This window comes from Pteropus alecto, unplaced genomic scaffold (assembly GCF_000325575.1).
Source record: "Pteropus alecto unplaced genomic scaffold, ASM32557v1 scaffold109, whole genome shotgun sequence".
NCBI lineage: Eukaryota > Metazoa > Chordata > Mammalia > Chiroptera > Pteropodidae > Pteropus > Pteropus alecto.
Window position 1 is genome coordinate 9,528,884 of NW_006494608.1, and position 26,055 is coordinate 9,554,938.

At 37.0% G+C, this 26,055-nt stretch overlaps 1 protein-coding gene across 7 annotated transcripts in view; it reads left to right on the forward strand.

The window, feature by feature from the left end:
• Window positions 1-26,055, forward strand: part of ORC5 (origin recognition complex subunit 5) — a 170,114-nt gene that overhangs the window by 90,696 nt on the left and 53,363 nt on the right. For 2 of the 7 annotated variants that reach the window (XM_025041926.1, XM_025041929.1), the window contains one exon: window positions 1,685-1,808. The exons of 2 other annotated variants lie outside the window; for them this stretch is intronic. In XM_025041926.1, coding sequence (XP_024897694.1) covers window positions 1,685-1,793 — 109 coding nt within the window. In that variant the 3' untranslated portion in view covers window positions 1,794-1,808. Of the gene's footprint in view, window positions 1-197; window positions 992-1,684; window positions 1,809-5,591; window positions 5,736-26,055 lie in introns of those variants that run through there. 3 more of the 7 variants (XM_015599538.2, XM_006925387.3, XM_015599539.2) reach the window with 2 other exon arrangements.

Genomic DNA, 26,055 nt, shown 5'->3' on the forward strand with positions numbered 1-26,055 from the left:
AAGAGAAACTAAAGCAATTCTTTTCCCAGTGACATTTTGAAAAATTAATGTTGATCCTACCATGGTGCTTTTGATAGCACTATAGGATTGTTTAGCATCAGTTGAGTTATTTTGCATGTGCTTCCCAGAATCATACATACAAAGCTGAGCAGTCTGGGGGGTGAGGATGCTAACGTATTATCTGTTTTTATTTATAGGACGGTGAACTTTGACATAATAAAATACTTGTATGATTTCTTGTGAAAACAAGCTTCAAAGCCATATGGACACTATGACAATGACTAAGCCAAGCTGTGTTCATCCAACTACTTAGCTGGCCAGGGAGAGGAGTTCTTTGGCTCTATTGGATTTGTCCAGACAGGTGCTGGCCCAGCATGGAATCTGATGAAAATACTCTGATTGGTCTGGGTGGATGTGAGCAGAAGACTATTTACCAGGGACCCTGGAGTATTTGGAAGCAACGTGTTAATTATAAACAGCAGGGTTTGAGCACAATCTGTTCTTCTCTTAATGATGTTATCTTAACACTGAAATTGCCTGAAACCCTTTTACTTAGGACTACATTTTGCTGTGAACTATCCCCTGCACTTTGAAGGTGCCAGCAGCCCTTGTACATAAGCCCAGTCTTTTCACTTCCTCTCCACAGGAGCCTCTGCAGTTGCTTGCCAAAGCAGATTTTCCTAAGGCCACTGTTTTAAAAGATCAGAGTTGCAAAACATAATAAATAGAAGTTTGTTTGTTTTTTTAATCCAAGCTTGTATATGCTTATCTATAACAGTGCTTTTCTCAAAATACAAGGTAGTTTGATCAGATATAGGCCAACTTTCCATCTCTAAGCTTACTTGATAACTAGTGTGCTTGTGTGAGGTTTATATGATCACTTGCAATTAGCCACCCAACCTTGCTTTTTAATCTGCATGATGTTTTTTTCTTTTTTTAATCATTTGCCTTTAAAGTTCCACAATAAAAATTTTTCTTGTTATATCAGTTATGAACGTTGGGTCTGATTTTCTTGTCTGTTCATATTTTTGGAGAAGCTTTCTGTTAGCACTTGAATGCTTGAAAATTGTTTTGTGCAGATGTAAAGTACTTAATTACAGAGCCTAGTTTAAATTTCAGTGGCATTTCATTCTTTCATTTCTTTTTTGAAGAAAAATTCTCACAGTAGGCACTCCCGGATAGGAAGCCTTTTAAAATATAGTGATTATCTGACACTTTCTGAATCAAAGAATACAAGTAGTTGTCTACTTGCATTTATTTAGAGGTAATGAGTAGGGGGAGAAGACTGGCATTCCTTTTTGTCTCCCTACATAAGACATCAAGGGAAGACTTTTGAGCACCCGTATTCTAAGTCTCTTGTCCCACAGAAGATGGTGAAATTTTGTGTTTCATAAGATGTTTGGAGAAGCCAGGACCAGGGAAAAGCCAAGTACGTGCATTGCAAATTCAGGCTTAGGTTTCCTGCACATAGAAATTCATGTATCATTAAAGCAGTGAGAAAAGAGTAAAGAAATAAAATGGAGTCACTGTAGTCAAGCTGCTAAATTATTAAAATAAAGTAGATTGAGGCATGAGGAAATGATTATATCCTTGTTTTAACTAGCCTGAGAACTTAAACTTTTGAACTTTTCTGTAGTGTGTCAATGCCTCTGAAGAACTTAGGAAAGAATGTTTATGTGTTTAGACCACCTGACATCTGTTATCCAGATCACCTGACATCCATTATCCAGACCACTGGACATCTAGAAGATGACCATCTTGGACCAGCCCAGAAGCTAAGAATGCAAGACTGATTTTTTTTCTCACAATGTACTTTTTATTATAAGAACTCTCAATTTTTCTTTTTCTTTGGAACACTCTGGGTGTTAACCTGGTAGTGTTTCTGATTTACAAATCCTTAGACCCTTGAATAAAAGTGTGCCATTTTAAAATTTAGCAAAACCAGATTCATTTACATTCAGTCAACAGATTTCGTACCTGATTTTAGGAAGAGCAATGCCAGTTGGGGAAGTGTTCAGCCCTCATAGGTTTGCCATAAAGTGGAAGGTCTGCTGTGCATCCTTCTTGGATAGACTGAGACATATCCAAGGGAGAAGAACTTGTCAAATAGGAACTGGGGTGGACAGGAAGGAGGGAGTTTCCTTAAATGACTTTCCATGGCTTCTCTTCACTGTTGTGCCACCTGTCCACTGTCCACATTGTGTGGGGCTTATCCTGTATGCCCCACACTGAGCTACTAGCCCCACATATGGCTTCTCTGCAAAATACCTTGTAACCAGATTTTGTCGTGACTGGGCCATCAGAACTTTCCTGTTTTGTAATTCATTTTTTAATGGCTTGCTAAGTGACTCACTAATTTGATACCTTTATTTAAATGAAGACTAACAGAGCATAATATGGATATTAGCTTTTTTTTTCTTTTTTTTTTTTTTTACAAGGGTTATCTGCAAATGAATTCTCTAATTGGAAGGTATAAATTGCTAATTACAGGAGGGAATATAATGAGAATTATGCTGATTGGTTGGCCAGATATTTTCGTTAAGAGAGGAAGTGCTTAAATTATACTCAGCATCTCTTCTACCTAGATAAAAAGTGATTTAGGTGGTAGAAGTAGAAAGTTACCAAGCTGTAGGTTTTTAGATTTTTTGTACATGGCTGATCCTCTATATTAAAAATGTCTTCTTTCAATTACCGTGACCCAGGTATACATAATCAGGTAGAGACCCTACTCCCATCTCCCTCTTTTGAGTTAGTTTAAATCCCTGAATTCATTGCTGAAGCAATTCCTTTTTAATAACTCTAGAAGAGATTCTGTTCTAACAAGCCTCTTCTCATGAGTCAGAAAGGGGTCAAGTTCCTAGGGCAGCAATTAAGACTTAGGGCTCTAGAGTCAGACTAGTTTGGATCACATACTGTCTCTCCTATAGACTGTGTGACGTCAGTCAAGTTAGTCAATCTGTGTGCCTCTTTTCTCACCTTTACAGTGGAGAATAGAACTACCTCATGGAATTGTTTAGAGGATTAGATAAATTACATATCTAAGCCAGTAGTTCTCAACTAGGGGCAGTTTTGCCCGCCAAGGAACATTTATAGTTTCTGGAGACATATTTGTTTGTCACTGCTAAGTGTGAGTGGGGAAAGTAGAGGCCTGGGCTGCTGCTAAGCTTCCTAAATGCATATCCCACAACAGAATTAACAGATCCAAAATGTCAATAGTGCCAAGGTTGAGAAACTGAAGTAAGGTACCTGGCACATAGTAAGTGTTCAATAAATATTAGCTATTGTGATTATCATGAAACACTTCTTCATGGCTTTGAAAGAAGTGAGAGAATGTGGTAACATTCCAACTAAGAAGAGGTACCCTTACCTAACTGTACCTATGAAATTTAGTTCTTATTTAAAATTTGGAATTATTCAATGGACACAATATTTTGGATTTTTATTTTTAAAATGGAAAGATTATGTACTGGGTTCTAATCCACGTGCAGATCTCTACTTATTTTTGAGGATTTTGTTGAATAGTCAAAGGCATGAGCCAAGAATGATTGAATCAGAGAAACAGGTAACTGAGAAATTCATTGTTTGCCCTCAAGTATTATGGGTAGACAATTAGTAGCATATCTCTAATATAATGGATTTAGTTAACCAACAACAGTTTAATGTCATTAAGGTCATCTGGAGCATGAATACTCAGAAGAAACCTCCTTAGTCCCTCTAAAGTTTGCACCATTCTGCTTCTCCTATACAAAGGAAAGGAAAGTAATGGGCCACGTCCAGGAATAATGCATCCCTTAATGCGTTAAGCACTCAGTCTCTAAAATAGTAGATGAAATGCAGCAATCAGGATTATAACAGTGTCTTCCCTTGCTACCTGATGTCTCACACTATTGTGTACTATAATTGTTTGCATTTTATGCCTTTAGCCATGAGTAGAGACTTGGACTGGAGGTAATTAGACCAGAGGTTGATATTATTCAGCTTCATCTCCTACATTTTGAAAGCTTCATCTGCTACAAAGTGTGACTGCCTATCACATGTGAATAGTTTAGATAATTTTGCATGTAATTTCAGTCTGCTGACATGATTTGCTTTCAAAAATGCTTAGCAGAGCTCAAAGAAATTGTTCCTATCGAGATATCAACATTTCACTCAAATTTGCCATTAAATGCCCTGAATACACAGTTAGTGTTCATTTTCCAGCAGTGACACATTCATGAAGCACAGTATGAGAAGTAGAAATTTGGTACAGCAGAGAAAATTATAATCAATTCATTCATTTAACTGCATGTTGATGCACAGTAATGATGGGAATTTTAGAAGGCATTCAACTGTTTGAGTAAATAGTGGTAGCTTTGGCATGATGGAAAGAGCCTGGATTTTAGAGTCAGTAAAAATCTGCTTGGGTTTTGGATAAACCGTAATTCATTTCCTTGGTCTTTAAAGGATTTGAGAGTCTGATTTAATGGCAGTTTCCATGAAAGTATTCAATAATCATTCAATGAATACTAAATTAACTATGTGCCAGGCATTGTGTTGGATATAGGAGATAAAACAGTACAGAAAGGAGACAGATTTCTGGCCTAGACAACAGGTACTTTCGACATTGGTAGAGCCATTCCTTGAGATAGGAAATCCTGGGAGACGACTTAGATCTCTGGAGTGAGGGAAATCGTGAGTTCAGTTTTAGACATGTTGCCTTGATATAAGAAATCCAAGTACTCATGTAAAGTAGGTGGTTGGATTTAGGTTAGAGATCAAAGTTATTACCAAGTATAAATATAGGAGTCGTCAGAATAGAGATGGCTATTTAGTGAGTTAAAGGTCTTAGTTCTTAAAGTAGTGTCATGGTGAGGGAGAAACCATTTTGAAAGTTAAAATATATAGAAGGTAGTTGTAACTATTGCTCTTAAACTATAAGTTAATTTAATCTTTTAAGTAACTATTCTCCACTATTCATATAAACCTTATTCCCTTCAGTATATGAAGTGACAGTAAGAGAGTAAGAGACCTGGGCTAAGTCCCTTTTGGTATATGATCCTGAAAGGAAAAACCAAACACACTTAGACTTTTCGTTTTGTGGAGAATGTTAGATCCAAACACAGTTTCATCACTTTTAGCCGACTAAATACAGTTGACCCTTGAACAACATGGGTTTGAATCGTGCTGGTCCACTTACATGCAGACTTTTTTCAGTAAATATATCGAAAATTATTTTGGTGATTTGTGACAATATGAAAAAATTCACAAACTGTAGCCTAGAAATAATGAAAAATTAAGAAAAAGGTATGTTGTGAATGCATAAAATATGTGTACGTTTTCTCATGATATTTTTAACATTCTCTACTGTATTGTAAGAATACAGTATGTAATATACTTAACATACAAAATATGTGTTAATTGACTTATCGGTAAGGCTTCTAATCAACAGTAGGCTTAATATTAGTAGTTAAGTTTTTGGGGAGTCAGAAGCTATATGTGGATTTTCGACTGCATGGGGGTCAGCATCCCAACCCCCACATTGTTCAAGTGTCAACTGTAATAGAGGCATTGCTCTAGCTCAGGTATTTCTGGAATTTCTTAACCCTCTCTAGATTTGCTTCCTCTGGGAAGGACCATTCAGCCATCATAGTTCATAGGACTCAGCCATGAAGAGAGTTTCAGAGGAACTGAGATGCACTAACCCCATAAACATCTATGAGAAAGGATGCTGAAATAAAAACTCTTGCTGTGTTCTACATCAATCTTTCTTTTTTAATTGAAAAGTGTTGGCCAACTGTAAGTACAAGTTTTAGTATATTTACTTCTAGTTACTATATTGTAATTTAAAGAAAAAGTATAATTGTATCTTTTATATTGAAAAAGGAAGACAGGTAGGGTGGAGACTAATGATGATCATAGCATCCTGTCAAATATGATTGGTAGGAGAATTAAGATTGGAGTTTCACCAAAAATGTTTGGAGTGACAAAAGTTTTTTAAAAAATTATATATATACAAATAGTTGAAATACGAGACTATATCAACATAATGAAAAGCCGTATCCCAAAGACATAATATCAAAAACCAATTCTCAAATATGTGTGGCCAAATGTTTCTCTTAATAGAATTGCTTGTTAAAAATGCTTATCGTGATAAAATAGGAGAAAGAGGAAAGAGTAAAAAAAAAAATAATTGAAGTGAAGTATGGAAGAGGGCAGTGAAATAGATGCTAACTTGTAGAAATTTGAATACAAAATGGCACAGAAACAAGATGTTCCAGTTATCTATTGCTGGATAACAAACCACCCCAAACTTAATGGCCTAAAACAACAATCATTAATTTTGATCACAAATCTACAATTTGGGCAGGGCTTGGCTCCAAGTGGTGACTCGGGCAACTCGAGACTCAACTTGGAATCACATGAAGGTTGTCTCACTTATGTCTGGAGACTAATGCTGACCAGTGATTCTCACCTGGAACACCTATGCATGGTCTATCCATATGCTCTCTCCACTTCCTCTTGGCATGGTGACCAGGTCTGGAAAGTCAGCATCCCATGAGAAGCCAGCAGATGATACATGGCCTTTTCTAATCTAGCCTCAGAAATTACATAGCATCACTCTTGCAGCATTGTGATTAAGGTAGTGATTATGACCTGCTTGTATTAAAGGGAAGGGGATTAGACTCACTTGTTAATAAAAGGAATGTCAAAGAATTTACAAACACATTTTAAATCATACAGGGCATATAGGATGAAAATATTATTATAGAATGCAGATGGATCATATTTTATGCCATTTCAAAATTTGAATTGTTCTAGCAGAGACTGCTGATTGTCCCTCCACCCCCTGCAAGTATTTCTCTTCCTTTTTCTGAAGCACAAGAGCTGTGGCTACAAAGAGGCCCGTGTGGTTGGAGCACGGGAAGCAAAAGCAACTGTGGTAGGAGATGGAATCGGGCAGGTGATGGGGGCCAGGTCATGTGTGCCCTTGCAAGGCATCGAAGGACCTTGGTTTTTATTCTATGTGAAATGGGGAGTTTGGAGCAGAGAAGTCATGTGATCTGGCTTTGATTTGGATCTGTGATCTGGATCACTTGGTGATGAGGGTGGAAGCAGGAAGAGCAGTTAGAAACCTATTAAAATTATTCAAGTGAGAGATAATTGTGGCTGTTAACAGTAAGGATGTTAACAGTAGAGGTGGTGAGAAGTTGTCAGATTCAGGATATAATTTGAAAGAAATGTCTGCAGGCCATGCTAATTAATTGGATATTGATTGTGAAAGAATGAGTCAAGGTAGACTCCAGGGTTTTTGACTGGAACATCTGGAAGGGTAGAGGGGAGAAAAGATCAGGGGTTCAGATGTGGCATGGTAAATTGGAAATTACTATTAGGTATCTAAGTGAAGAAAGATGTCAAGGAGGCAGATAGACAAGTCTGAAGTTCAAGGTAGAAACTCAGGAAGCTGTATATAAAGGAAATATGGTCAGCTCTTCTGGGTTAGCTAACACTTCCTTTTCACTGGCTGAGCTCCTGTCCAGGAGGATTCAGAGCCCTTCTAACAGATGACCCCCCTCCCTGGGGAGTTATTGTAAACCGTAATATAAGGAACCTTTGATCAGTCTTTTCTATGGGAATATGGAACCCATGATACAATTACAATTCTTTTTATTTAAAAACTAAAATTTTAAATACAGAATTTTAATGTGAAAATTTCAACTGGTCTTTGCAATGTTAAAAAAATTATAGGAAAAGAGTGCATTAATCATAGATTTAGATATAACAATATACACCATGCCCAACCCGCACAAAATGGCCTGTAAATGCTGAGTTTACAGATTAACTATGCTAATTAAGTTTTAAGAGCCCTTTGTTTTAAAGCTGTTATTACTATACATTTACTTTCCATTTCAGAAGCAAACAAACAAATAAGGCTATATGCTCAATTTCTTCATTAGATACAAAGATTTCTTCTAAATAGATCTAAGTGTGGAATATTTGGTTATTTGTACCTAATTTTTATTTTTCCTGGAAATATCCGTCTATCTTTCGTTGTATTTTTTACCCTCATCATGACAAATCCACCACTGAATCACACTCAGTAGTGGACATGCTTAGAGTTGTGGCTCCAGATGTTTGATTGGTTTGCATTGATGTTCTTTTAATCTCCATTGTAAACAGTGGTGGTCATTAGCAAGACAGTTTGTAGGAAGCAGAACAGAGTGAAACTGACAGGCCTGTTAATGATTAGAACTGGCAATATAGTTCCATCATTATCATATAATAAATAAAACCTGCCTGAATAAGGAAGATGAGGACAAAAGTTAGATTACTGGACACATTGTCCTTGAAGATGAAAATTGACTTTTTCCTCTTACTTTTCACAATTAAAACTATGTGATTGTAACAATGATAACTACCACTTGAACATCTATGTATCTGCCACTGTAATAGACAATTCACATACATTATCTCTAATGCTTATATGGTTTAGATGAAAAAAATGTATTCACTCAACAGCTGACTGTGGAGTATCTCTTGCAGAAGAGAATACCTCAATGAGTAGCTAGGAGCAGAAATTGAGAAAGAAGATGCAGAAAAGGCAGAAGATGAGGCATTAAGAGTTCCTTAGAAGAAGTAAGGCAGCAGAAAGATGCCTAAACTCTTTTGCATAAAAAAATAAGACTTTATTTTTGATTCATAGGGTCAGGCAGTAGCACAAAAAAAGAGCCTGTAAGCTGGGCTACAGTGTACGTGATATAGCCAAGGAGGAATTTTACAATTCTAGACGTGCCCATTTTGGGGAACCCTTAAATTTTCTGTAACAGTCATGTTTTGGGGTAGATCAAAAAGAGGCTGTTACGAATGGGTTGACACTAAAGTAATTGTCATCCAAAGCCTATAAAATACCAAGTGGGAGTCACAAAATTATCTAAAGTAAGAAATTGGATAGAAGTGACCATGAGAATGTAAGCTTCAAGCTCCCTCCCTCCAAACAAGGAATTCAGACACATCTTGGGTGTGACAAACTCAAGCAAAAATCATCACATGCTTTATTTTTTATAACTGAAATTCACTTACTTTTTGAGCCCCCACTTCTGTTATTGGTAGAAACTAACAGGCCAATTCAAGATTAACTCAGCCTTTTCTAGTTTGAACTCAGTCTCCTAGGATTCTTTTCCTCCCTCTCTACCCATATTGTTAGGCCCATGCATAGCTGGAATCTCTGCTATTCATGAGTCTATTGTGCAAGCGAATAACTGAGGACAATAATTGGCTGACATCTTCTTACCCAGACTTTCTTTTTCACTTGGTAAGATTTAGTGCATCCTCTGCAGTGGATGCAGAAGATACTTACGGTTTGCATCCATTCTTAGGTCTATCTACATGCCTCTTCTGCAGACCTCGTTGTCCCTGATCTGTTCCTCGTAAGTTTCTAGCCAACTAGCCAAGCCATTCACCATGGCCCCTGAGTCTGACTATAACCTTACCTGGGGCTACATCTCTCTCCACATAAAGTGATGAACACTCAAAACTGTCCACTGGGAGGATTTCCACTCACCACTGTCTTTCCCTTCCACTGAGTAGGGCTCTAATGCAACAACAGCCCATTTTCAACTTGCACCAGCATTCAGAGCTTACCCATCCATGAAACAAAACGAGCCTTTTTCTCTTGCATTAGTTGGTCATAGGGAAACCTACCATGAAGTCATAGATATGAGCTGAGGGAGAGTCATTGGTACAACTGTGGATCTGGGCTTCCTGTTTCTGTGCTTTCTTATGCTTTCTGGAACTATTTGAGATTGATCGCCACTGTATCACTTCCATTTAGAAATGGATAGCTGTTGCTGAATTAGTGGGTCTGAGAATGCCTAGTTAATCAAAATGGGTAGTTTTGGCCATGTGACACTTGAAATCCCATAGTTAGTTGCTCAGCTTCTGCCAAAACACTGTAGCATGCCAAGAGCTATTTGCTTTGGCCTTGAAGGGAAGCTACACCTCTGCTATTAGAACTCTACACCACAGAGGCTCTACACCACATCCTTCTCTCTCACAGGTTCTATTACCATGAGATCTGCAGGGTTGCTTATCCTATAGCCTAGATCTGCTATAGACCTCTTTCCTGCTCTGCTCCCCACTCAGGAATAGCAGCCCTTCATATCACTGATTAATGGGTAGGAATAGTATATGTTGCTCCCAGAATCTGAAGAAGCTTGAGAAGCATTGTTTCTATTGTCAGCAATAAAAGGTGCATGTGCAATAACTACTTTGGAAGGGATGCTTCATGAGATCCCAGACCACAAGACCCTGATGTGAAAGGCTTCTGAATCTTCAAGAGGCTTATTTCCCATCCAGTACCTGGGGACATGTCATACCAAGGCATCTAGATTCCTTGCAGGTTCTTGCTTAACAGGCACTATTAATACCACATTATCAACACAGTGGACCAATATGATGTTTTATGTATGGTTCAGTTCTCTTTGGGTATATTGTAACAGAGAGCAGAAGAATTAGCATAACCCTGGAGTAAGATTGTGAATATATATAATTATCCGTCATACGTGAATGAGAATTGCATGTGAATCCCATTCCTGATAGATATTGAAAAAATTGCATTAGGTAGATCAAAAGCTGTGTATGTAGAAAAAGTCACAGAGTATCCCCAAGATACTATTCTACAAGAAGAAAAGGATAAGTCTACAAAATTGTGACTTCCCTTGAGTCCATCAGAAAGCTGAGGTGACAGAGCAACTAACTAGCTTAAAATCTAAGGAAAGACAGGTGACTTGAAATCAAAGAAAAACAGGACATGAGCATTTGCTTAACCTGGGCCAGATGCTAGGTGTCATATAAGCTGGTAAGAAGAATACAGCTAAAATTTTAAACAAATTGTTAAAGACCGAGTATGGGCTGTTATGAGAATATAGAATTATTGGGAGATGCAGACTTAGGATGAATTTGTATACATTCAGAGGCTCTTCTCCAAGAGTTTACAAGAAAGGTTGAGGGCAGGGCAAGCAAGAGACTGAAGAAATCCTCTTCACTGCAGACCTGGAGAAGGAAGAACCAACTGCTATGGAAAGGCATGAAGCCCCAGTCATATGCCTCTCTTCTACCTCCCTATGAAAAATGCCATAAACCACTGGGGGAAAGGAAACAAATCTAATAATCTTTGGGGTCACATTGCAGCTGGGGGAAAGGAACAGAAAAAAAGAAAATCTGTTTACCACTAGGGGAACATCAGCAAAATTGATAAACCTGTAGTCAAACTAACCAAGAAAAAAGACAGAAATTACTATATGATAGAAAGGATATAATCACTGATCTCACAGATACTGAGAGATAAAAATAGAATATTGTGAACAGTTTTATGCTCATAAGTTTGATTAATATATTATTTTTATTACATATATAAAATATAAAAAATATAAATGTAAAAATATGTTATTGCTATTATATATATCGGATTTATATATAGCCACTAAATTATCTGAGCACCTTTGTCCAACACAAATTGATTATAGATAGAGCAATTGATGTTCGACAAAGGTACCAAGATAATTCAGTGGAGAAAGGATAGTCTTCTCAATTAATGATGCTGGAAAAATTGGAAATCCACATGCAAAACAAAACCTTAAAATATAATAACTTGAATCATATAAAAAATTTATTATGTCTAAATTTAAAACCTAAAACTATATAACTCCCAAAGGAAACATAAGAATAAATTTTCATGATCTTGGGTTAGGCAAAGACTTATTAGGACACAAAAATTGCAAACAATATAAGAAAAAAAGATGTCACTTTTTATTAAAATAAAAAATTTTCTTCTTCAAAGACATTGTTAAGAAAATGGAAAAATAAGCCACAGACTGGGGGATCATAGCGGCAAAGCATATAGGGCTAGTATCCCTAAGTAATAAACTCACACAAATCAATAATAATAAAATAACTCTTTAAAAATTTGACGAAAGATTTCAACAGACACCTTATCATAAAAGATATAAAGATGGCAGAAAACACATGAAAAATTCTTAAGTTAACATCATTAATCAGAAGGAAAATGAAAGTTAAAACCACATTGAGACACCATTACTCACAGATTAGCTAAAGATAGCAAACAACACAAACTGAAAATATAAGCGCTAGCAAGGATGCAGAGCAACCAGAACTCTTTTATGTTGATGTTGCTGGGAATGCCAAATGGTACAACTACTTAGGAAAACAGTTTGTCAGTTTCTTAAAAAGTTAAACATACATAGTCACACGACCCAGCAATTCTGTTTCTAAGGTTTTATTCAAGAGAAATGAAAACCACTATTTACCAAAACAACAAAAACAAATAAACCAAAAAAAAAAAAAAAAAAAAAAACCCACCCCAGCTATATTTGAATGTTTAAAGTGGTTTTAATCATAATAGCAAAACAAAAGGCAAAAATCCAAAAAAGAGGGGAAAAGCAAACTCTAGGTTTAAATTTCCTAGGTTTTAAATGTTCTGCATTTTCAGCAACTCTGCAAGGAAGATATATTCTTTTTGTCTAAAAGCAAAACTTCGGAGGAGTTAACAGGTATTTCTAAGGCACAGCTAAAGAAGATGCAAAGCCAGGTTTCAAACTCAAGCCATACTATATTCCATTATTTCATGGCTACAAATTTGGTGATGCTAGGTTTTGATCAGTATATTTTCAATACTTTTGCTCCCTAGAAACTATATATGTCGCTGGTTGAATCCTTTAGATAAACCTTGGCATCCTGGTTAACGGGAATGTAGGCACCACAAACATCAATTTTAGGGTCTTTTAGTTTACCTTTGCCAAACACTGAGTCAGCATATTTGCATTATATTGTATTCCAAAGGGCCCCAAAACATTTGTGGTAAGGAACTTGTCTGTTTCTCATTTGAAGCCTTGCCTTTGATTCAGAGAGGAAAGTTCATGTATGGGGAACGGGCAGGTGTGGCTGACAGGTTAAGCCAGGCATGTTTCCTTCTCCATTGGAAATGCTCTTGATCATGGTGAGGGCCACCCCTGAAACCTGTGACCTCACAATCAATCTCAGCTGGGTTTATAGTCTTCCATAAGCCATGAGCAGTCAGTGGGGACTTTGTGGGGTTCAGTTGTCATGGGAATCTGACTGTTTTAAACGTTGACAGTGAGAGGAAGAAAATGCATCGAGCATAAGATGCTACTTTAAAAAAATCTATGATTTGTGATGCTGAGACAATGTAATGGACCTATTGAGAACACAGTAAGGGTTTGAAAACTATTTACTGAACATCCTAGCCTTGTATTTGTGAATTCACCAACTTAATCAAGAAGAACCATTAGATGTCTATATTAAAATAAAATTATCTGAATAAAGCCTTTCCAAACTAGTTCTTGTAAATTAATACATCTAAAAGTGTGTTGATTAAAATATTATGATCATAAAAGGTCAATTCAATATCAGCATACTAAAGGGTGAAGAGTGCTCAGTGGAGACTGGGGCTTAGGATAAGTGTGTGAACTAATTTTGTAAATGTGCTCTGTGGAATAAATGGTACGTTAATGACATTTGATAATTATTCTGATTGCAAATCCAAGTCAGTAGCAGTAAAATTAAATTATAAGTGGGCAGGAAGAATATATATATAAGTGGAAAATAAGCAATACAAACAACAACCAACATGAGCATTTAAAACAAAACAAAACAAAAAAACAATATCAACAAAGAAAGAGGCACCCAGAGTGTTTCTCTATCTGACGTCACTTACTTTAAAGATCATCCAGCCATGTCCTTGATGAATTCAGATATCTCACTTATAGACATTATCTTTATAACCAAGTTCTACTGATTCATTTGTTGAATGCAAGAAGCCCCAGGAAACTATAATGCCAAAATACGTGCTGGGTGATGGGGAAAAGGTAATTGACCTTACCATCATACAGTGGCACAGTAACTGTCCACAAAGTCTTCACTTGGGGCCGGGGCATGAGGCTTTGTGTGGAGGACTATAATTACAGTAGTCCCCCGTTATCTGCAGGGGCTGCATTTCAAGACCCCAGTTGATGCCAGAAACCACAAATAGTATACCAAATCCTGTATATACTTTTTTCTCCTATACATACAGACTTATGATGAAGTTTAATTTGTAAATTAGACATAATAAGAGTATAACAATAATGAGTAATAAAACAGCAATTATAACAATATATTGTAATAAAAGTCATGTGAATGGCTTTGAAGCCATTATTATATAAAATAAGGGTTACTGAACTCAAGTACTGTGATACTGTGACAGTTGATCTGATAACTGGCTACTAAGTGACTAATAGGCGAGGAACCTCTACAGAGTGGACACACTCCATATATCTTTGTGGGAAGGCAGTGGCATATGGCCTGGGCACTGAAAAACTGGTAAGATGTTAAGGGGAAGAATGGGGTGAGCAAAACCTGGAGGCAAGGAATGCTTTCTTCTTTAGGAAGAGTGAGGGAGGGGTCTGGTTGGCAGAGGAGCCTCACCTAACTGGGCTCACACCACTCAGTTCACAGATCCTGTGGTGAAATAACCTTGTCCCCTGGTTTTGACCATATTGTACTGTTTCTTAACAGCTTCCGTCACGCTGCCCAGGTTAACCTGTTCTCTTGTGTTAAGCTGCCTTTTCTCTTGGCCTTATTTAACTCTTCATTTTTGCTATTATTTCTTCTCCCATCCTCAGTCCTCACTGTGCTGCAACTTTGTCTTCTAAACTTCAAATTCCTGGAACACTTTAGTCCCTCAGGTAATTCTTCTTATAGGTAAGAAGCATTTTTGCATTCAGCCATTGTTTTCTGGGGAACAGCCCAGTTCACTGCTCGTCCATATTTGGTAAGAGGCACTGGGTATCATGGAGTGAGAAGGGCTCATGCAGGGCTCTAGCCAGACACAGGGAATTCCAGGAAGCCTCCATTCTTCATTACATGGTTAATCCTTAAGAAATAGGGCAGTGCTCCAAGTCCAACTTTTCCTAGGAATTAGTCAAATGTGGGTAAGTCAGCAAAATCAAAAAGATTTGGATAGGTATTAGGATTTTTTTTTTTTAAAGGTGGGAATCCATTTTCTAGAAATGTGAAATGCATCAAAAGTTACAACTACCATTATTATCACCTTTCTTTTTTTCTTAGACTAAACAACCCAATTTTTCAAGTTGCTTGTTCTTGAAACTTACCTCCAGTGATGCTGCAAAGTTAGCTTCAGGTTTCGATACGTTGGATCCCAGTAACAGTTTGACAGTTTCCTTACTGCTTGTAACCTGCAGTTCCCTACAGAAGCCTCCTCTCCACTGCAAGCTCTGCCAAGTGGTTGTCACAGCATTAATTAAATGGGAAGAATAAAGGCATTGCATGTCATTTTCTATATTGGATGCCTTCGTGTTATGGATGTATCTCCATGGAGAAGTCCTGTACATAAACTGAAAACAAATGCCTGTTAACTTTACAAAAGCTCAATCAGGTTATTGTTAAGAAATTACATGTACTGAAATGTGAGCTCTGCTGCATGTGTCATATTTTTTAAATGTCTAGAGAAATATGAGCTCACCACCTTTTTTATTTTCCAAATTATATTTCTACTTCCTCCCCCAGAACATATTCAGCAGTTTTAAATTGGTCACATCCTTTTTATGGTTACAATTCTTATTATTACTGTATTCAGATAATAGACTGTTAAGTGCTATGAAATAAGAGAAATATATTTTTCACTGCATTTATACATATGGCTAAATTTTAGACTTATTTGTAGATGTTCCCAGGTACCATACATACAAACTGTATTAAGCATGTTGCATTTTGAGAAATATGTTTTTTTTTACTAACAGTGAGCATAGTGAAATATAAAATAAACTGTAAAAAAATTTAGCCTTACTATTCCTCAACAGAAGGATAAATGTTAAGACTTTATCCCCACATTCCAAAGGTCAACTCACTGGGCTTCTGTTAAACTAGAATTCTCAAGGATTCCATAGCAGGCCACTGGAGGCCTTCTCCAGAAAGAAATTGTGGACAGAGTTAGCAAAACATAAAGGCCCAAAACCTCCTTAACTTGAGGGCATGAGGGGGTGGGCATGCCAAAAGCTTGGGGATGGGCAGGAGAAAAGACTGAATTCTGAAGCAGAGTCTAGACTGGAGTTCCTTAAAGCATGTCTCTCCAACTGTTGTTACTTGCCTGCAATGACATAAAGACGGAAATTAAGAGTAAGTGTTGAAAATTTTTGTAGTGATTTGACAGAGTAATCGTATTTCCTTATAATAATGCATTATATTTTATTATTAATTTATTATTACTATTATGTCTATTTTAAACTTAAGTTTCTAATAATTAATTTATATTGTAATATATATAAGTACTGGTTCATTGCCGATTGGAATTTTTTTTAAAAGATCCTTTATTCAGATAATTTTAGAAGCACTGGTTAAAATCAAATTGAAATATGTAAATAAATCCATTTGTCAAGGTGTATACTCTTAGCAGAACTGAATTTAAAGCACAGAAGTACAGATTGTCCTCAGATTGTATATTAGATGCATCCTGAAAAGTTTGAGGTATCAGGTGATAGAGGTCAGATTATTTCCAAGGTATCTTCCTACCCCGATTATGTGATTAATTCGTCTATTTAACAAATATGTATTGTTAAGTGTTCTAGGTGCTTATAATACACTAGTGAATAAAATAGCAAAAACAGAATTTACATTCTAGTGGAAGGAGATGAAGAATAAACAATAAACATAATAAGTGAGCCAATTACACAAATATGGAGCAGTAAGTCATTGATAGAAATGCAAGTTAGTGCCAGAGTTGGTGAGTAAGTGTGTGCGCGTGTGCATGTGAGGTGGAGGGGGGGTGGAGTGAGGGGAGTGGAGGTGGGGGGAGAGGGTATGGGGGGAGAGAGAGAGAAAGAGAGAGAAAGAAAGGGAATTTAAAATACTGTGGTAAGGGTAGGCCTCATTGAGAAGGTGACATTTGAATAAGAGCTTGAAGATCATGTGGCTTTATGGGGAAGAATAGTCCAGGCTGATGGAAGAAGAGCTTGTATGAACACCCTGGGGTATGGTAACTGGGACGATGGGTGAGGTTGCAGCAAGGAGGCTGGCGTAGTAGAGCAGAGAGGTCAAGTGGATGCGATAGGAGATGAGTTCAGAGAAGGAATGGGAACCCAGATCAATTAGGGCCACTATAAAGGCTTTGTCTTTTATTCTGCGTGAAATAGGAAACCATAGAGCATAGGGCCTTGAGTATAGGGGTGGCACACTTTAAAAGGGCCTCTTAGTCTGCTGTGTTTAGAATCATGTAATGGGAGAGGCTATTCCAAATGAGAGATGATAACTTACTTGGTCTTGGTTTGTAGTAGAGGAGTGGTGAGAAGTGGTAGATTCTAGTATATTTTTATGGTAGAGCTAACAGGATTTCCTGGCCTATGGGGATGTAGCCTGTAAAAGAAAAAGAGAAATCAATTGTTTTTGTCTCAAATCTTTTCATCTATCATTACAACTTCAAAGCTGTGCTTCCAGAGAAACACCCATGAATTCAAACCCTGGATTGTGGCCTCCTTTGGGACAAGGCCTATGTCTTTTCTCATCTCTAACTCCAGCATAAGGCATGATTCCAGGTATAATACAGGCTCTAAATAAATGTTTTATGGCATGAAAAGGATATTACAAGATACATGCATGTAATTTTCTCCCACACATTCTTTGAGATAATAATCAGCAAATAACTCCAGCACTTTATCATTACTTACTATCTATTAAAAGAGCTATATCAGTATTAAACGATATTGATTCTGGTTTTATGCCTCAGTGGGAGTATAAGCAGTTTAAGCTACTATATTGGTTAAGTTATTATTTCTGATTTTTATTGAAATGCCCAGCTTAAAGAAGCACAAGGAGATGCTTCTTTAGGAGCAGTCCTTTTTCATTCAAGGTCTGGATCCTAGTGACTGTTCAGTGAGACCAGATCTCACACACTATCTGTTGTAGAGGTCATGGGACCTCTGGCCTTCCCTGAGATCTGTACGTCAGACATGCAAACCAGGGAGCTACATTTTTTGAGTTTCAACCATGTCCTTTCTGAAATCTAACCTCCAATGAGACATAAAATATGGTCCCTTCAAAAATATGCCTTTTACCATAGGGCACTCACATCAGCAAGCATCCTCTGGTTTAAAAACAGAATCCCATCCAGAAGAGTTAAAGACACAACTCACTAGAGTTTCTGTGCCAAACCCTGCACCAAGTCCTTCACATGCATGATCTCACTAATTCCAGCCCAGCAATTGTGAGGCCTGCTTTGCCATCCCAAGTAAAAGACTGATAAAGAGCTTTTGAGTTTAAGCAACTTGCGTAAGGTCACCCAGCTAGTTGATGCAGCCAAGATTTAAACTCACATGGTTTGATCTAAAGCCCTTTGATGTTCACCATCTCATTACTGTGTTTCTTAACATAACCTAACACTTGCCAAATGACAGTCACAGTCTGCCCTCTGAAACTCCAACATCTCCTGGTAGAAAATCCCATGTAAAGTGGGATCAGGGCTATCTTTTCCAATTTCTGTAGTTTTCCAACCCTGTGCATTTATCTTGTCTGTATTGAACTCTAGCCAGTTCATTTTCAGCCAAGTCTCCCAATTTAGGCAGCCAGTGGGTAAAATACAAAATCCACCCTGTCGGAATCAAATGAAAAAGAATTACAGGCTGGGGATTTTTGCCATAATGGTGAAATAGGAGGTCCAAGTCCCTTGCTGGTGTTTTAAATGGTCTCTTATTGACATTGAACATAGAGCCTCCCTCTGGCAGGAGACACGAGAGCAGCATCCCCTCAGTGGATCGACAATCACCACAAACACCTTTTGGGTTTTCTTAGAGAAGGATGGATTTACAGGAGCTCAAACAAAACAAAACTCGATCCACAACACCTCAATATCTGAAATTAAATAGTGCTTAGCGACGGTACAAGGAGCACAATAAATATTAAATCAGCCAAACTCAATTCAATTGACTGCAGGACTCAACGTGGGAAACCAAATAGAATTGATTGAAATGATTTTGCTTGTCCTTTCTGTTCATCCTCCACCCATATTTATCTTTCTCTTTATCTATCTCCTCCACTGCTCATCCCTCAGCCACCAGGAGTGCTATGAGCCCACTAACCCTCTTGGGAAGGCAAGTGGGCATTACAAGCATAGACGCTTCAAGCTTTTGTCTCCTCTCACCCTGGAAGAAAGGGTCAGTCAAGAAAGAAGGATCCAGAGCAGATGTGGGACAAGAACCTGCAGATCCTGATGGGAAGGAGACCAAAAAGAGGGAAGAAGGAGGGGAAAAGGAGAAGGACAGGGATAGAACTAGAAAAAGGGGGAGGAATGGAATGAGCTGAAAAGGAAGGACTCCAGCGACAACCCAAGAAGTCCCTCCAGAATAATTGTCCAAACAACACTATTACGTCTTCCTACTCAAGTCCTTAGAGAATTTAAAAATTTATAACAAGTATCAAGATAGACATCGGGTTTTTTTTTTTTTTCAGAGAGTACTTTTAAAATTAAATATATTGGGGTGATATTGGTTAATAAAATTATATAGGTTCCAAGTCTACAATTCAATAATACATTATCTGTATGTTGCATTGTGTGTTCACCACCCAAAGTCAAATCTTCTGTTACCATATATTTGACCCCCTTTACCTCTGGTAACCACTAAACTGTTGTCTGTGTCTATGAGTTTTTGTTTGTTTGTCTGATTTGTTTGCTGCTTTCACTTTTATATCCCATATACGAATGAAATCATATGGTTCTCAACTTTTTCTGTCTGACTTCTTTTACTTAGCATGATAATCTCAAGATCTACCCATATTGTAGAAAATGGCAGTATTTCATCTTTTCTTATGGCTGAGTAGTATTCTATTGTATATATTTACCACATCTTCTTTATCCAATCATCTATTGAAGGATATTTTGGTTGTTTCCATATCTTGGCTATTGTGAAAAATGCTGCAATGACCACCGGGGTGCATATATCTTTATGGATAAATGTTTTCAAATCTTCTGGGTAGATATCCAGAAGAGGGATTGTTGGGTCATATGGTAATTCCATTCTTAATTTTTTGAGGAACCTCCATATTGTTTTCCACAGTGACTGTACCAATTTACATTATCAGCAGCAGTGTATGAGGGTTCCTTTTCTCTCACACCTCTCCAACACTTGTTATTACTTGTCTTGTTGATAATAGTCATTCTTACAGGTGCGAGGTTGTATCTCATTATGGTTTTGATATGCATTTCCTTAGTAACTGGTGAAGTTGAGCATCTTTCATATGTCTGTTGGCCATTTGTATGTCTTCTTGGGAAAAGTGTCTGTGAAAAAGCAAAAATAAATGAATGAGACTACATCAAACTAAAAAACTTCTGCACAGCAAAAGAAACCATCAACAAAACAAGGAGGAAACCTCTTGAAGGGAGGAGATATGTGCGAACAACGCCTCTGATAAGAGACTAATATCCAAAACATATAAAGACTTCATACAGCTCAACAACAAAAAAAACACTCCAACTAAAAAATGAGCAGAAGACCTTGGGAATCTTTTTAATCTACCTACTGAACCTCAGTGGGACCAAGCTCCATCCGCTTGGAACCCCATTGTCTTCCTTCATAGAACCACTAACAGACACCTGCCGCCATCTGTACATATATCTGTCATCGCCCCCGGCCCTGGACTGAAAGACTGTCAGGGGTGGGTACTGTCTCTAATAGGTCTTTATAGTCCCTGGTCTTCATATAATTCCTGCCTCATGGCAGGTACTTAATAACTAAATTAAAAACCTAAGTACCATTAAAGCCAAATCTTTGAACAGACACAGAAGAATACCACCTGAGTGACTACATGTATAAAAAGTTACAAAATAGGCAAAACAACCTGGGGCAGGCGTCAGGGTTACTTTTGAGTAAGGGTAATAATGGGAGGTGGCATAAGGGGGCCTCTGAGGAGTGGTCATGTTCTATTGCTTGATCTGAGTGGTAATGTTTTGTTTGCTTTGTGAAAATTGTTGAGCTGTACATTTATGATTTGCACACTTTTCTGTGTGTGTTATGTATGCTTCAATAAAAAGTTTACTAAAAAGAAAAATCAAGTTATTAACTATTCCAGAGAACCTGTCAAATAGAGATTGAGGTGGATTAGAGATTCTAATTATGCAAGGAGCGGCTTCTCCCCTTCTTTCTTTTGCTGAGTATGAATTAAAATAGTTTGCAAATTATAAGACAAGTCTTACCAGCACTTCCTAAACATAATTACTCAGCATATCTTATTTCACTACTGATCAATCATTGGTCCTTAACAGGTCAACAAAAAGATATGTATCCATATGTATATAGAAATTACAATCTAATTAAGGACCTCTATAATACCATGGTCTATATTATTGATTCCTAAAAATGTTGTTACACTGCATGTGAACAAAGACTCTTACATCAGTAAGCTTTCAGGATGTCAGACACTGAAAAGTGAATTGTGCCTCTGATTAATTGACTTTAATAATAATAATTTTATTTATATAGAGACCTTGCTAAAGCATTCAGGGAGCTGTAAAGCAACCCATAATCCATGATTAAAACATTATACAAGCAATATATAACAAGCCTCCCTCCTAAAGTAATACAAAGGGAAGAGATAGATGGGCTGATGCAGGTGCAGGAGAGGGAGCAGGCTGGAGATTCCGTGTGGAGAGGGTGATAAATAAAAAAAAAGAGGTGGTTTCCTAGGATTGGTGAGGGAGTGTAATTTAACAGAGTTGGGTTGAAATAGTGGCCTATGGAGAGTCAGTTTTAGTCCTGCAGAGATTTGTGCACTTCCTCCTCTCTGAGCCTGATGGCAGAAGACAGATAATAATCACATCTTTCCTGCCAGCTACATCCTATCTATGAGTGGGATTTTCATAATGATCCAACCAGCAGAAGTTAAGGAAATACTTATAAATTATTCCTCACTTCTTTACATTGGCAAAAGATCTAGGTTATTTTCTTTTTGTCAGCTCTTAATCAAAGTCCTGCAAAATATAAACATGTGAAAGAAAACTGTGAAGGTGCCCGCGTGTGAAAGTTCGGAGAGAACAGCAGCAAGAACTGAGATTTAGGTTCTGCAGGCCCTTCCCCCATCCCTCTGCACTCCTGGCCCTTCCCCCATCCCTCTGCACTCCTTCCCCTCGTCCACGCCCCTGCCTACCTCTTGGCCATCCCTCTGCCCTGCTACATGATCATGGCTCCTCAGTTAATCTTTTTAGTTTTTGATTTTTTTGTGTGTGATTTGCAACCAATGCATGGACATTATTAAAAAAATATATGGAAAGCAGAGAAAGATGTAAAGAAGTAGGAAAAAATAATCCTTAGTCCAACCACCCAAAGACAACTGCCTTAGAAATTTTTAAAAATATTGTATTTGCGTGTGTGTTTGTGTGTGCGACATATATATAAGGGAGAAAAAAGTGTCTCCATGAATATGTACCAAAGTGTTGTCAGTGGTTATTCGTAGGTGGTAGAATAATGGTTGATCTTCACTTATTTTTATACCTTTATGTAGGCAAAAAAAATCATATATGGATTTCTATTAGTTAAAATCAGGGAAAAATAATAAAGCAAAAGAGTCACGTAGGTTATTATTTTTTTTTTTTACTGAGCTTTGCCACCTGGTATTAAATACTATGTAGACTATCTTTTTAAAAAAGGAATAACGTAATAAAATATGCCTTCCAAAAAGTTATTTTTGAACAGAAAATTACTTCATTCTAGGTTATAAGTTTAATTTGTATTTAATCTGGTAGCTAAGTAACAAGAAAAGAAAGATTCATTGTTGGAAAAGTAAAACTAATGAACAAAACCAACAGCTGATGAAATAGAAGATTAAAAGTGACACGGTCTCACTAACAAGGTGATATGTGCAGTTAAACAGAAAGGCTGAGTCTACTAAAGAAAATTTTTCCCTAGCCAGAGCTGGAGCAGGGAATTCCCTATGAGTCAGTTAGTTTCACCTAATCCCTGGGTGAATCAAATAAAATCTTTATATTCTGCTGGGTAGATACAGTGACTAATATCTACCCAATAGGTTATGGTGTTGCCTGTAATGAAATAATCTTTTTAAACCCCTCTTGTTTTGTTATTCTTATCTGGGTTGGCTATGTAATCATTGCCTTTGTTTGATGAAAGCTGAAAAGATGTTCTGGCAGGGTTGGAAGGGGAGCCAGAGTTTACTAGGAATCCTTGGGCAATGAGTGATTGATTAGTGAGTAAGGAGTCAAGTGAGAGCTAGTGCCCTGGGTAGAATAAAAGAGCTTCTATTATTCAGAGAATGCTAGAGAAGGAAGGGATGAGACTGTGTGGAAGGCTGCCATGAATCTAAGAGAAAAGCAACTTTCTGGGAAAGAAAGCAGACATTAAAGCAGAGAAGGCAACTATATTCTACTTACTGAGCAAAAAAATTGACATTAGGGAGGACAGAGGATAAAAAAATGAGTCTAGAGAGAAGCAGATTTAGAACGTGACACTATATGTGTATTTTTCTTTTGTGGGACTATTTCTCCTTCAATATAGATCCCTCTCTTGATTGCTGATTACCTGATTACCAATTTTATAGAATGTTATATTCAAAATAAGGGATTTTTAAAAAGCCTGTGACTGATGTTACAGGATTGCTGAGTCTTATCTCTTTGCACATCTGTATTTACCTGTAGTACATCTGAGACCATTACAGAAGAAAGAAAATAGGAAAGAATATAAGCCTTCTTGGTCACTCAAAGTGGGATAGCAGTTGAGTCAGAGCTGGGGTTATCAGGTGATAAACTGAGGTCCGATTCTTGGATTACTCTGATGTGATAAGACTGTCTTTGTCTGAGCAGTGTTTATTAAACTGCAGGTTGGGAACCATTACTGACTTGTGAAATCAGTTGGGTGGATTGCTTAGCATTTTTACAAAATTAAAGTAATAGAATAGAAAATATCAGAGTGTATTGCATATAGTAAGGGCAAGTACTGTTTCATAAAACTTGTTTCACACACACACACACACACACACTCATGTTTGTGTATTGAGTTGCAATATAAAATGTATTTTTTATGTGGGTCAAAGTGAAAAAAAAAGTTTCAAAGCTACCATCATAAAGTACATTCTTTAATAAAAAATTACAAGTTAAAGAAAGAAAGCATTGAAATCTTAATTCTTTGGAAAAGTATACTTTATCATAATAACTTTCTACAAGGATTTTGTAGCTTAGGCTTGAGTCATTTTAAACCGGACTAAACAAGGACGTTCTTGGAAACTGCGCCTAACTGGCAGGTTAAACCTTTCAGTAAAATGAGAGACGGTAAACGTATCTGTGTGAGTGGGTATTTGACTTAACACATATTACCTTCTGAATCCCAGACACATTAAATATACATATGTTCATCTTTTTAGTAATACATGGGAGGCTAGTGGATCAGAGAGTTAAAAAACTAGATAAAATATCAGCTGTAACATTTGTTTTAGAATATGCTACTGGAGTTTTCTTTTAGGTTTACTACATTCTTTATTTTCTGTATAGGTATATTAAAATAAATTTCCTTCTCTAAACATAGGTTCTCTGACAGTGGAAGAAGGTGGTGACTCAGAAGCAAACTGAGTGATTGAAAGTTGCCACTTTGAGATTAAAATTTGCCTCATATAATGCATGAAGCTATTTTATAAGAGATTTTGCAGATGTCAAAATTCACACTTATGATATGTATATTTGAGTATTATTCTTCTATTGAATAGTATTTGCTGGAGAGAAAATTTTAATTTATCTAATTAATCTTGAGTCCTGTTGAAGATGAATTTGCTTTAGAAGTACCAGGAAATTTTTCTTAGGAAATTTTACACCTAAATCTGTCTTGTTGTAGAGTCAGCGAAGGGTGGATAGCATCATATCTTGATATTCATGCGTACATTCATCTGAATTGATCCATACACTCTCCAGACAGGTCTCTGCCATTTTTCAGGATGTAACCCAAGAGCTTGGTGTAGAATGGGTCAACCTGGATGTAAGAAAATCAATTATTTATGTAATAATATATTTTACCTTTATTTTAGATACGTTTAAAAATCCATATGTGAAATTCCAAAAAAGGAAGCACTCAGTGAAGAGGATGTAGGGGCGAGTGATGAGGAGGCATTGAGAAAGAGAAAGAGCAGTGATAAAAATCAACTGCAAGTGTTTGGCATGCAAACCCATAATGGGAAGCATTTAAAAATCTTTTTCTTTGACAGTGTCACTAACTGAAATCCTAGGCAATCAGACTTCTAGAAACTAGCATTTAAGAGCTTACACCAACAGAATGAAGTGCGGTTGTTGCTTTTTGAATTTTCGTTTGCTGAAAATTCATCTTTCAATCTGTTCCTCACTGCGTTGTTAGAGCTATGTAGTACTCTCTCTAATAATTAGCAATCAGATTTCTTCAAAAGGAAAAAAAAATCCCTTGCAAAATTATCTTTTTTTTTTTTTTTTTAAGTTGATGATTAAAGAGCACTAGTTCTTGGTAACAGTGCTGTAGATTACTTGGTAGTGTACATCTTTATTCATGAACACCCTTTGAAATTCAGTTTTGCATCTAATAGTGTAATTTTTCTTTAAGATAAGTGAAGTTATTTAAAACAGGAATAAATACCCCACATTTAGTCCTTTGAAACAATTAAAATAGTTAAAGGTGATTGTCCTCTTTGCTTAGAAAAGCTTATTGGCTATCATCTAAAAGTCTTTCTTTGTAATTTTTTAGAATATTAAACACAGTCTCTATCAAAATCCTAGCTGTCTTTTTTGTAGAAATTGACAAGCTGATATTATTATTCATCTGAAAATGCAGGGGACCCAGAATAGCCAAAACAATCTTGAAAAAGAAGAGCAGAATTGGAGGACACATACTTAGCAATTTCAAAACTTACTGCAAAGCTACGATAATTAAGACCAGCAAGAAATTAGCAATGAAATAGAATTGACAGTACAGAAACGAACCCATACATTTATGGTCAACTGATTTTTGACAAGAGTGATAAGAAAATTCAATAGGGAAA